We start from the raw sequence: 12612 nt of genomic DNA on the forward strand, positions 1-12612 counted from the left end.
CTTTGGAGAGCTGGTGTGAGAAGATAAAATACAGTCAAATCTTGGAGAGCTGGTAGGCATTTATAAAATGTATGAACCTTTGGAGAGCTGGTGGGTTAAGATACAATTCTGGTTATACCTTGGAGAGTTGGTAGGTGTAGGTAAAGTCCAGGTTTAATCTTGGAGACTTGGTAAGTGTAGGTAAAATCCTGGTTTAATCTTGGAGAGCGTGTAGGTGTAGGTAAAGTCCTGGTTACTCTTGGAGAGTTGGAAACTGTAGGTAAAATCCTGGTTAATCTTGGAGAGTTGGTAGCTGGAGATATAATCCTTGTTAAATCTGGGAGAGTTGGTAGGTGTAGGTAAAATCCTGGTTAAATCTTGGAGAGCTGGTAACTGTAGGTAAAATCCTGGTTAAATCTTGGAGAGTTGGTAGGTGTAGGTAAATTCCTGGTTAAATCTTGGAGAGTTGGTAGGTGTAGGTAAAATCCTGGTAAAATCTTGGAGAGTTTGTAACTGTAGCTAAAATCCTGGGTAATCTTGGAGAGTTGGTAACTGTAGCTAAAATCCTGGTTAAATCTGGGAGAGTTTGTAGGTGTAGGTAAAATCCTGGTTAAATCTGGGAGAGTTGGTAACTGTAGGTAAAATCTTGGTTAATCTTGGAGAGTTGGTAGCTGTAGCTAAAATCCTGTTTAATCTTGGAGAGTTGGTAGGTGTAGGTACATTAAATGCTGATAAATGCTACTGTTAATACTCAACATTTCTGTGATTGAATTTGGAGATGAACACACTGTTGCTATCAGAGTAGAGCGATGCCATCGGTAGATTTGACTGAATAGGATAACATCACACGACAAGACTTTATACATACATAAACCTGCAATCAAATATACTTCTCACATAGTTCTACATTGAAAATAAAACTATCTACCATGACCAAATTCATTACGAATCTTTTGGTGTACACGAAGATAATAGGGGAAGATGGATGTGTCGACATGGTGCTTTGTTTTGGCTGCTGAGGTGAATTACAGAATCATCGTTGATAATCCGCCTCTAACCAATAGATGTGTCTTTATGATCAAACTTTTGTTTTTCATATCTCTTGACAAGAAAATCACAAATTATTCACACTACACGAATTGTTCTTATGCATGTTCAAGTTCCAGTTATATCTTCCACGCTTCTTTCTTCTTCACTCACACACATTGATTACATGCAGATAAAATGAAAATGTGTCAGTTCGATTTGCCTTTGATCTTCACCACACGCCAATATTCTGGCATCAGCATATTCTTCACAGAGAGCACCTCAGCAATCGTGACGTCACAGTCTGAGAAGCGTCAATTTTCAATCTCAAAACTATCCCTGAAAGCTGTGACACGCACGTTGTACATTTTCCTCACGTTTTCTGTCCAAAGTGTACACACATACTTCGTACGTTGTAGGAAGAGCAAATCAGAATTTGTAATCTATATTCAAACCTTTTTACCAACCACGAGGAACGCATATTTGTGAAATTGACTCTATTGGCATGGGTGTTTTTTTATATTTGTAACCATAGATTAACCTATCAGAATATTTGTTTTCAATGGTCATGTGTGAATCAATAATTTCCTTATTTGTAGTGTTGGGTACCGCCAGGACATGATTTCGTGGTACAAGGGGCGGAGGGGAAGCCAATTGGTTAAAGCGTTTGCTCGTCACGCCGGGATATTGCTAGATACGGTGGCCCATAAGGGACATGGCGTCTGTTTTTCCATATTTTAATATTTCACATACTTTTATCGTTACCTTTTGCAAATTAACACGTTTTGTCTTACAAATATGTGATAAATCATGTGTAAAGAAGATATTGAATCGCTGAAAAGTGAAACGAAAATGTCAAAAACTAAAATGAAAATGTAAAAAAAACAACACGAAAATGTAAAAAACTAAAATGAAAATACAGAAAACTATTTCCACCGCGGTGATAATATTTACACCGCGGTGATAATATTTCTACCGCGGTGATAAAAAAATGTAAAACTATTTACACCGCGGTGGAAATAGTTTTCTGTATTTTCATTTTAGTTTTTGACATTTTCGCTTTTGTTTTTGACATTTTCGTTTTGGTTTTTGACATTTCCATTTTAGCTTTTGACATTTTCGCTTCACATTTCAGCGACTCAATAGCTACTTGAAAGTACATTTTCCATGTTTTCAGTTGTTTTTATACATGATTTATCACATATTTGTATGACAAATCGTGTTAATTTGCAAAAGGTTACGATAACAGTACGTGAAATATCAAAATATGGATAAACAGACTCCATGTCCCTTATGGGCCACCGTAGCTAGAGTATTGTTAAAAACGGTTAAAAAACCGACCCACTCACTAAATGTGCTACAAACTTGATCTTAAATATCGTCTATACTCTCATGTGTATTCGATTTCAGCCCTTGAAGACGTGTGCCAATGTCAGGTCAACTTCATGAAGTCGTCATCTGTCCTGTGCGAGTGAGTATTTTTCCTTCTTTCTAGTGGTAAAAAAGTACAGAAAACAGACTTGGAAAGTATGTAATTAATTTTGCCATGACAACAAACGATTAATCCATGCTGATTCACTCGATCTGTATGGTAAATATGTCGTTGTGGTGTTGTTGTGTTCTTGTTTTTTTTACTATTTAAATATGTTTGCCTTTTAAATGAATCGAATGAAATTTTAGGGAATAATGTTGGCATATGCGCGGTAGTATATATCAATATAAAGTATGCTATACACGGAATTATACCCAGAGATAATTATCAGTCCCACTGTATTTATCATTGTGCCAGTACCTTCAAATCCAAATATTGACACATCTTTGCCAAGTAATATTAAATGGCGTTATTATTTCTTTAATGAAATTTTAACACATTAAACACCACTGTGATTAAGTTCGGGCAAATAAAGCATTTTGGTTTTTTGGTATACAGATAAGATCAAATTTAGAAATTAGTTCAACAGATGAAAGACTATTAATTCATTCATGAGTATTAGCTGAAGTATTTGTGACTTGATACAGTTCTCTGAAAGTAGTGATGAACTGCCTCTGGGCGTGCTCCTCTACAGCCTGTGATGGAACTGCCAAGAGAAACAGCGTGGCCACAACAGCTAATGCAAAAATAGATTCAACTTGTACAGACTGTGAGTATAAATCATCGTTTTAGGCATGAAAATACTGTGATGCCAGTGCGTAGTCATGTCCATTGAAGGAACTATTAAGCTAACACAATGAGAGGCGACAATGCTGGTAGTTGTAGACACAATTAAGCTAATACAAAATGAGAGGCGACAATGCTGGTAGTTGTAGAATCTATTAAGCTAACACAATGAGAGGCGACAATGCTGGTAGTTGTAGACACAATTAAGCTAATACAAAATGAGAGGCGACAATGCTGGTAGTTGTAGAATCTATTAAGTGAACACAAAATGAGAGGCGACAATGCTGGTAGTTGTAGACACAATTAAGTGAACACAAAATGAATGGTGACAATGCTGGTAGTTGTAGACACTATTAAGTGAACACAAAATTATTGGTGACAATGCTGGTAGTTGTAGACACTATTAAGTAAACACAAAATAAATGGTGAAAATGCTGGTAGTTGTAGACACTATTAAGTGAACACAAAATGAGAGGTGACAATGCTGGTAGTTGTAGAATCTATTAAGTGAACACAAAATGAATGGTGACAATGCAAGTAGTTGTAGACACTATAAAGTGAACACAAAATGAGAGGCGACAATGCTGGTAGTTGTAGACACTATTAAGTAAACACAAAATGAGAGGTGACAATGCTGGTAGTTGTAGACACTATTTAGTAAACACAAAATGAGAGGCGACAATGCAAGTAGTTGTAGACACTATAAAGTGAACACAAAATGAGAGGCGACAATGCTGGTAGTTGTAGACACTATATAGTAAACACAAAATGAGAGGCGACAATGCTGGTAGTTGTAGACACTATATAGTAAACACAAAATGAGAGGCGACAATGTTGGTAGTTGTAGACACTATTTAGTAAACACAAAATGAGAGGCGACAATGCTGGTAGTTGTAGACACTATTTAGTAAACACAAAATGAGAGGCGACAATGCTGGTAGTTGTAGACACTATTTAGTAAACACAAAATGAGAGGCGACAATGCTGGTAGTTGTAGACACTATTAAGTGAACACAAAATTATTGGTGACAATGCTGGTAGTTGTAGACACAATTAAGCTAATACAAAATGAATGGTGACAAGGCTGGTAGTTGAAGACATAATTACGTGAACACAAAATGAATGGTGACAATGCTGGTAGTTGTAGACAATATCAAGTGAACACAAAATGAGAGGTGACAATGCTGGTAGTTGAAGACATAATTACGTGAACACAAAATTATTGGTGACAATGCTGGTAGTTGTAGACACAATTACGTGAACACAAAATGAATGGTGACAATGCTGGTAGTTGTAGACACAATTAAGTGAACACAAAATATATCGGATTCGAACCCACGATTACAGGTTTCTGGCACGTCTTGTTGAGGGACGCCACTTGCGAAGCCCTTGACGATTGAGGAAGCATATCCACATATATATATATATGAGAAACTATTCAGGTAAATCAAGATGAGAGCTGACTATATGCTGTCAGTGAGTAGCCATATCAATGGAAGAAACTACAGTATTGAGGTAACATAAGATGAAGGCTGACTATATGCTGTCAGTGAGTAGCTATATCCATGGAAGAAACTACAGTATTGATGTTACATAAGATGAAGGCTGACTATATGCTGTCGGGGAGTAGCTATATCCATGGAAGAAACTACAGTATTGAGGTAACATAAGATGAGAGCTGACTATATGCTGTCAGTGAGTAGCCATATCCGTTGTAGGAACTATTAAGGTCACAACAGATGAGAGCCAACTGTATCTCGTTAGTGAGTAGCCTATCACTATCTATCTCTATCTCTCTATGCTGTCAGTGAGTAGCCATATCCGTTGTAGGAACTATTAAGGTCACAACAGATGAAAGCCAACGGTATCTCGTTAGTGAGTAGCCTATCACTATCTATCTATATCTCTCTATGCTGTCAGTGGGTAGCCATATCCGTTGTAGGAACTATTAAGGTCACAACAGATCAGTGGCAGCTGTATCTCGTTAGTGAGTAGCCTATCTCTATCTATCTCTATCTCTCTATGCTGTCAGTGGGTAGCCATATCCGTTGTAGAAACTGTATTGTGATGAGTGTCCTTTTCGTAACATTCCCCAACATTCTTACAAGGGCATATTGTTGTATACGGTCAAATCCCTATCTAACTGTTATGTATTCTGTATGCACATTCCATACTTTATCATATAATGAGTAGGTTTATCGGCAGGATAAAGCCAACGGATAAAATCGATACCCGTTTAGCCAATATACGGACAGAGAAGCAAATATCAAAGGTCACGCAGTGACTACTTTCAGTGTTTCCAAGGATCGCTGAATACAATGTTTGTTCCTAATACAGAATATTTACCATCCCCAAAGACACTCGCGTGATAACCTCTATATACCAACATGTAACACCCTAGGACGAACATTTGGAAATGATGATACTACTAATACATGTATAATGCTACTACCCATTCAACAGAATGTGCCATGATTCATGAAATGCAATTTTGACTGCCTTCAAGCATTATCAAAATGATTTTAAGGTAATGTCATGTATAAACAACGGCTATCCCTGTTAGAGTATCAACAACATCAATCCTTTCGTCAGGGCATTGTCATGTATTACCTATACCATCCCTTATGTCAGGGCATTGTCATGTATTATCTGTACCATCCCCTGTGTTAGGGCATTGACATGTATTACCTGTACCATCACTTCTGTCAGGGCATTGACATGTATTACCTATACCATCCCTTGTGTCAGGGCATTGACATGTATTACCTATACCATTCATTGTGTCAGGGCATTGTCATGTATTATCTGTACCATTTCTTCTGTCAGGGCATTGTCATGTATTACCTATACCATCCCTTGTGTCAGGGCATTGACATGTATTACCTATACCATTCCTTGTGTCGGGGCATTGTCATGTATTACCTATACCATCCCTTGTGTCTGGGTATTGACATGTATTACCTATACCATCCCTTGTGTCAGGGCATTGTCATGTATTGCCTGTACCATCACTTCTGTCAGGGCATTGTCATGTATTACCTATACCCTACCTTGTGTCAGGGCATTGTCATGTATTTTCTTTACCATCCCCTGTGTTAGGGCATTGCCATGTGTAACCAATACCATCCCTTGCGTCGGGGCATTGTCATGTATTACCTGTACCATCACTTCTGTCAGGGCATTGTCATGTATTACCTATACCATTCCTTGTGTCAGGGCATTGACATGTATTACCTATACAATCCCTTGTGTCACGGCATTGTCATGTATTACCTATACCATCACTACTGTCAGGGCATTGACATGTATTACCTATACCATTCCTTGTGTCAGGGCATTGTCATGTATTACCTATACCATTCCTTGTGTCAGGGCATTGTCATGTATTACCAATACCATCTCTTGTGTCAGGGCATTGTCATGTATTACCTATACCATCCCTACTGTTAGGGCATTGTCATATATTACCTGTACAATCTCTTGTGTGCTGGCATTGTCATGCATTACCTATACCATCCCTACTGTTAGAGCATTGTCATATATTACCTGTACAATCTCTTGTGTGCTGGCATTGTCATGCTTACCTTAACGTTACTTGTTTCAGGGCATGATCATGTACCACCTGTACCATCCCTTTTGTTGGGGCAATGCCATGTATTACCTATACCATCCCTCCTGTTAGGGCATTGGCATATATTTCCTGTAGCATCCCTTGTGTCAGGGCATGGTCATGTATTACCTATACCATCCAATGTGTCTGAACATTGTCATGTCATGTATTTCATATGTCATCCCTTCTGTCAGGGCATAGTAAAAAATTACCAATGCCATCCTTTATGTCAGAGCATTGTAATGTCAGTCACTACCAGCAATTCTTACTGTTAACCCTGGCATTACAAATGATGTTTGTCTCACCAACTGTTTCCTGTTTCTTCAGCATTGACTGACGTTTGCAAGTGCCAAATCGCTTACACAATTGTTGACCCCACCACCGACCACTGTGGGTGAGTATAATAATAATACTAATACTAATGATGATGATGATGATGATGATAATAATAATAATAATAATAATAATAATAATAATAATAATAATAATAATAATAATAATAATAATAACCGTCAATGTGTGATTTTGCATCAACATGTAATTATGAAATGTAAATTATGTAATGAATTTAATGAGACTGTCCAACACATTTGTCAGTGGATACCCAGCTTTGGCACAAAGAAAGTTTCTTAAACGACACGATGGTGTTGTTCGATCATTTTATTACCGTCTTCGCCATGCTTGTGGTTTTGACACACCCATGGTACGACCCAAAATATGTAGAGGGCGTCATGGAAAAAGATCAATACAAAATTCTTTGGAATTAGCCCATTTACAGCCTCAGACGTATCCAGGCCAACAAACCTAATCTTGTCCTTTTTGATAAATCCTATAAAATCATTTATATCATTGAATTTTCTGTCCCCTTCGACACTAATGTGATTGCCACGATTGAGGAAAAACATGGCAAATATGCGGACCTCGCTTTCGAAATGTCACGCTTGCATCCCAAGTACCAAGTTGTCCGACTCCCCATTGTACTCTGTGCCTTCGGTTTTGTACCTCCCAATTTGTTGACTGACATTGGGAGAGTACCCGGTTTTCTACCAGGAATACAGCCCTTCTGACAATCTGGGTAATGCAGAAGGCTAGGCAGCGCTTCCTGGGAGAAGTCCCATTCGCTGTCTGGGCTGCGTGTAGAGGGGGCAAGGTCCCTGAGCTGATGATGAGCCTAACCAGTCTGACTATGCCAGGATCACCCAAACCCTCTTTGCTGCATTTTCTATTTTAATCAGTACATGGTTATAACAGTAATAATAACGTGTATGATGTATATATTTATTATGCGCCAAATCCAGACCCTAAAGCTTCCTCAAAGCCAAACATTATAACCCCGGTCAATCGGCCCTGGTGTCCGCTTGAATATCAGTCTCAGCTCCATGGGAACATACAACCTTGTGTGACTTTTGAGGTAGACTATGTGCCAGGGACCCAATACAGGTTGGAAGAGGGATCAAGTTATTACAATGTGGGACCTGGCTGAGTGTATGTGATGGTAATTGGACTGCATGAGTAATGCCACTTTGCTGTTCGTGCTGTCAACTGATTATTTACAGGACATAGTTGTATTTATTACACAGTGTGGTGTAAAAGAACATTCACCCATTCAATGTATGCAATTCGTTCGTTCTAACAGGGAGTTAAAGAAACAGTTTGCATGTCTGGAAGGGAAAACTGGAACAGGTTGTGAAACGAGTAGAACCCTGAAACTGGTGGCTGAAGGAGGGAATACAAAGTTTGGGACCGATTCTTGTGGTAAGATATATATTTATTATTGTCTGTTGTTTTATCTCCTGGTCTATTAATGTAAAACGTGGCTATATATGCATACAGACGTCAATGACAAATGGACATCGTGTATACCGGCCATAAACTCTGTAGTATCAACTTCATTTGATATTGCTATATTATGAAAGATATATTAATGTAAATTGTTTATTTCATATCTAAGTGTGGGGACAGCTGGTTGTGATACGACATAGACGTTAATATACTGTACAGAAACCCAGCATAATCATGTGCAGATAGACAGACTCGGCCTTAAGGAATACTAGTATTACAATAAATAAAACATATTTCATTGTCATCAAACTGCATTAAAGTGTGTATAAATATCTTTGTTTTTATAAACAACATTCCCTCCCTGTCTTATGGAGCATGAGGTGTACCTCATTTTGCTGCATATTCACAACTACATTGTCAGCAAGTGCAGTGTTGTGTTGTGGGTTATTTCAGCTGCAGGAGCAACAGCCACTTGTCAATGCCAGATAGCGTATTTGATCGCCGATGTCACTGGAGCCAATAAGTGCACGTAAGTTAACATTGGCGCGTCGCTTTACATGTTCATTGGCGGTAACATAGAGGGACAAGCTGTTATGTCTGTGATGCAGTTAATGTCTAAATGCAGAGAAATGTGTTTTAAGTAACTATCAAGTCCAGCCGCTCAACAAATTGTGTGATTCGTTCATTCTCCGAAGCTTATAAGGGCCATTTTTGGTTTAGGTGGAAATGTCAAACTAGGAATATGTGTGAATGGAAAGATAATAACGGAAAACTATTTTTTCTTGCCCAAATAATGATATAGTGATGTGATGTTTATTGATAGAATGCCCTAAATGAAACAGGAAATAGAATTGGAATAAACCTTCTCTGTCCCAGACAGCTGCCCTTCATGAAATGTTTATAGTTGTTCGCACCTTTATATGTAAGCATTGCTACATTAATTGTTTGATCACAGACTTTGGTATAAATGACATATCAGCCAATGCTACATAAAAATATTAAATGTCAATGCCAGAGATATAACCAACTAAATATCCGCCGAAACAGAATCCATTAGTCGTAGAAGGAAAGGTAAAGGTGACAATTATATCACTGGATCTATGAAGATCAGCCATGACACCAGATGTTCGCTGAAGAAAGATCTACAAAGACTACGCATCAGATCTGTCCAGTTTTAGCTTGACTCTAAAATCCTTTTTTTGTACTGGATTCCAAAGCGCCATAGATACCCGACCAACGAGAAATGGCCACAATCCTTAATACAATCAAGGAAGGACTTCATAGCCACAGAAAGTAGTTGAGACAGTCGGAATTAATGCCACGTGAATTGAAAAGCCTTCAACGATTGGTTTGATTTTCATCTCAAATGTTCACTATGCCACACGACAACTTACTGAAAAACATTATACATTGATCAACTGGGCATCTGTTACTAAAGGTGCTGACCAGAGATAAACGTAAATCTTCAGACATTCAAGAATATTTGTCAAACATGAAAACAAATCAGTTCATCGATCTATCTTGAGTTTACTGAGAAAACAACATGTGTAATACTGGACTTCATTATGGCTAACAAAGAGTGAAATCTCGGGATAGGACATTTAGACAAGATTGAAGTAGGCACTCACGTGGGCACCGATTGTGCTCCCCTCCATAGCTGATTTGTTTCTTTATCCATATAAAGAGACATTATCTGCTCGGGAATTTGGTGGAGATGTTTAACTTAATCTTTAGGTATATCAGTGATCTGGTATTATTCAAAAATGGCCAAATAGGCAATTCCCTTCCAACGTTTTACTCACCTGAACTAGAGCCAAAAGAGACCCGTGATAACGCCCCATCAGTTTCATATGTATATGTCTACATAAAGATTCAGATTGACGAAACATTATCCATAAGACTGTATGACAATTGGTTAGACTTGAACTTTCCAATGGATAACTTTTACTTAATGTTGAGCAATATTCCAGCAGGTCTAGCTTTTGGTTTCTATATTTTCCAACTTTTGTGGTCGAACATAATATCTCTATCACGATTTCAAAGAGCGACATACGACCGTTGCGCAAACGTTGCCTGACCAGGGTTACAACATTCAAGGCTTGTAAGGCTTCCAGTGACCAAATTTATGTCCGCTGCAATTTTCTATTTTGACTTGTCCCACATGTTCCCGTGTTTGTTTTCTTAGGTGAACAATTGACGTGCCCTGATTGTGACGGATACTACCGATGAGGCAGTACACGCTCACCTTATTGCGAAAATTTGTGACCAAACACAATCTGATTCTTTAACAAGTGCTCATGATGTAGTCAGAATCGTGATGTGATTATGGAAATGATTTGTGTTTCATTTACTTATGTAGTTATGGTCAGTGTCTTTACAATAGTAACTGTATGTGATCAGAGAGACGGAGAAGAAGATAGCCTGTTTGTATGCAACAACAACAGCGAGCTGTGATGCCGGCGTCCCGAGAACGACCATCGTGGCCAACACAGACGACACTTGCAGTAAGATATCATGTTTCCTTGATCCCTGTAGTAAGACTGTCCTTCCTTGTGTCTGATTATGTCCAACACAGACGACACTTGCAGTAAGATATCATGTTTCCTTGATCCCTGTAGTAAGACTGTCCTTCCTTGTGTCTGATTATGTCCAACACAGACGACACTTGCAGTAAGATATCATGTTTCCTTGATCCCTGTAGTACGAATGTCCTTCCTTGTGTCCCCGCATGTCCAACACAGACAACACTTGCAGTAAGACATCATGTTTCCTTGATCGCTGTAGTAAGACTGTCCTTCCTTGTGTCCCCGCATGTCCAACACAGACAACACTTGCAGTAAGACATCATGTTTCCTTGATCCCTGTAGTAAGACTGTCCTTCCTTGTGTCTGATTATGTCCAACACAGACGGCATTCGTGATCAAGTTACATTTCATTTTCTCTGTTCATGTACAACGCTGATGACACCTGTGAAGTGTTACCTTTATTTCGTCCGGTCAAATCCAACGCAGACAATACACGACTTGTGTAACACTTCTGTATGTCCATAAAAAATGTTTGTTTAATGGCATGTATTGTACATATATATGTCATTGTGGAGAGTATTCATTTGTGATGACATATATGCATGTATATCAAAAGCGTTTCGTCGCCGCCACTACTTCAAGAAGTACATTCAGCGGAAACACTGAGTGTTAGTTATTCACATAAACAGTGGAAGGATAACTGTTTCTGTCTCACGTTGCAGGTAAAACAAGTAGCTGTTCCTGCCAGAGAGCATACGGTATTGACACAACCAGCACCGACGAGTGCATGTAAGATGTGTTTTGTTATCATATATTTCATCAGTGACTTAAACAGAAAAAAAACGTCCTATTTCTCACAACTTGCAAACCATTGGTATTGTAAATATACTCTGCAAGATGTATGTACCTTTAGTACAGAAAAGGAAAGATCAACATCTCACGGTAATACAAATAATTTATGAACATGTATATATGTCACTGAAATTGAAAATGAGAACATAATTATCAAAACGAATTAACTAATCTGTGTATTATCTAATGCACTCAAGTGTATACATTAAACATATGTTTTAATAATGACAGCGCCCAAAAAGGCGTGGTTACATGTCTGAGGACGACAACTGACACTGGATGCACAGGGGAGACTGCCTTCACCAAGACAAGAACTCAGCTCGGCACAGATCTAGAGACGTATCTTGAATCATCCACATGTAGTACGTTCCTTTGGTTCCTTAAATTCCATTGCAAACCATGCATTCATCAAAATGATATTACTATTTTAACTTGAAGAGAGTCACAACGTAGTAACGGTTCACTCGTTGCAGATGTTACAATAGCCAATATGGTCCACGGGCATATTTGGCAGGAGAGTTTCCCATCATGGCTAGTGTTTTGTAATGACGTGCACATACGAGTCTGTAAATATATTATTACAGTCCTCGGCTTTTGTGTATAGAGGATCGCGGCTAAACTAACACATGTTTCAAATGCGGTTACACGACTTGCTGTTTGCATTACAATACTACTGGTTT

At 38.5% G+C, this 12612-nt stretch overlaps 1 protein-coding gene across 1 annotated transcript in view; it reads left to right on the top strand.

Moving 5' to 3' along the window:
• Window positions 1-12612, top strand: part of LOC139461603 (uncharacterized) — an 87908-nt gene that overhangs the window by 49771 nt on the left and 25525 nt on the right. Inside the window, exons 33-37 of the mRNA XM_071243077.1 lie at window positions 2416-2476; window positions 3025-3146; window positions 7101-7167; window positions 8410-8528; window positions 9009-9084. Of these exons, the coding sequence (XP_071099178.1) occupies window positions 2416-2476; window positions 3025-3146; window positions 7101-7167; window positions 8410-8528; window positions 9009-9084 (445 nt within the window). The remainder of the gene's footprint in view (window positions 1-2415; window positions 2477-3024; window positions 3147-7100; window positions 7168-8409; window positions 8529-9008; window positions 9085-12612) is intronic.

The sequence above is a fragment of the Haliotis cracherodii genome, unplaced genomic scaffold (assembly GCF_022045235.1).
Source record: "Haliotis cracherodii isolate W230 unplaced genomic scaffold, xgHalCrac1.p SCAF_15, whole genome shotgun sequence".
Lineage (NCBI taxonomy): Eukaryota > Metazoa > Mollusca > Gastropoda > Lepetellida > Haliotidae > Haliotis > Haliotis cracherodii.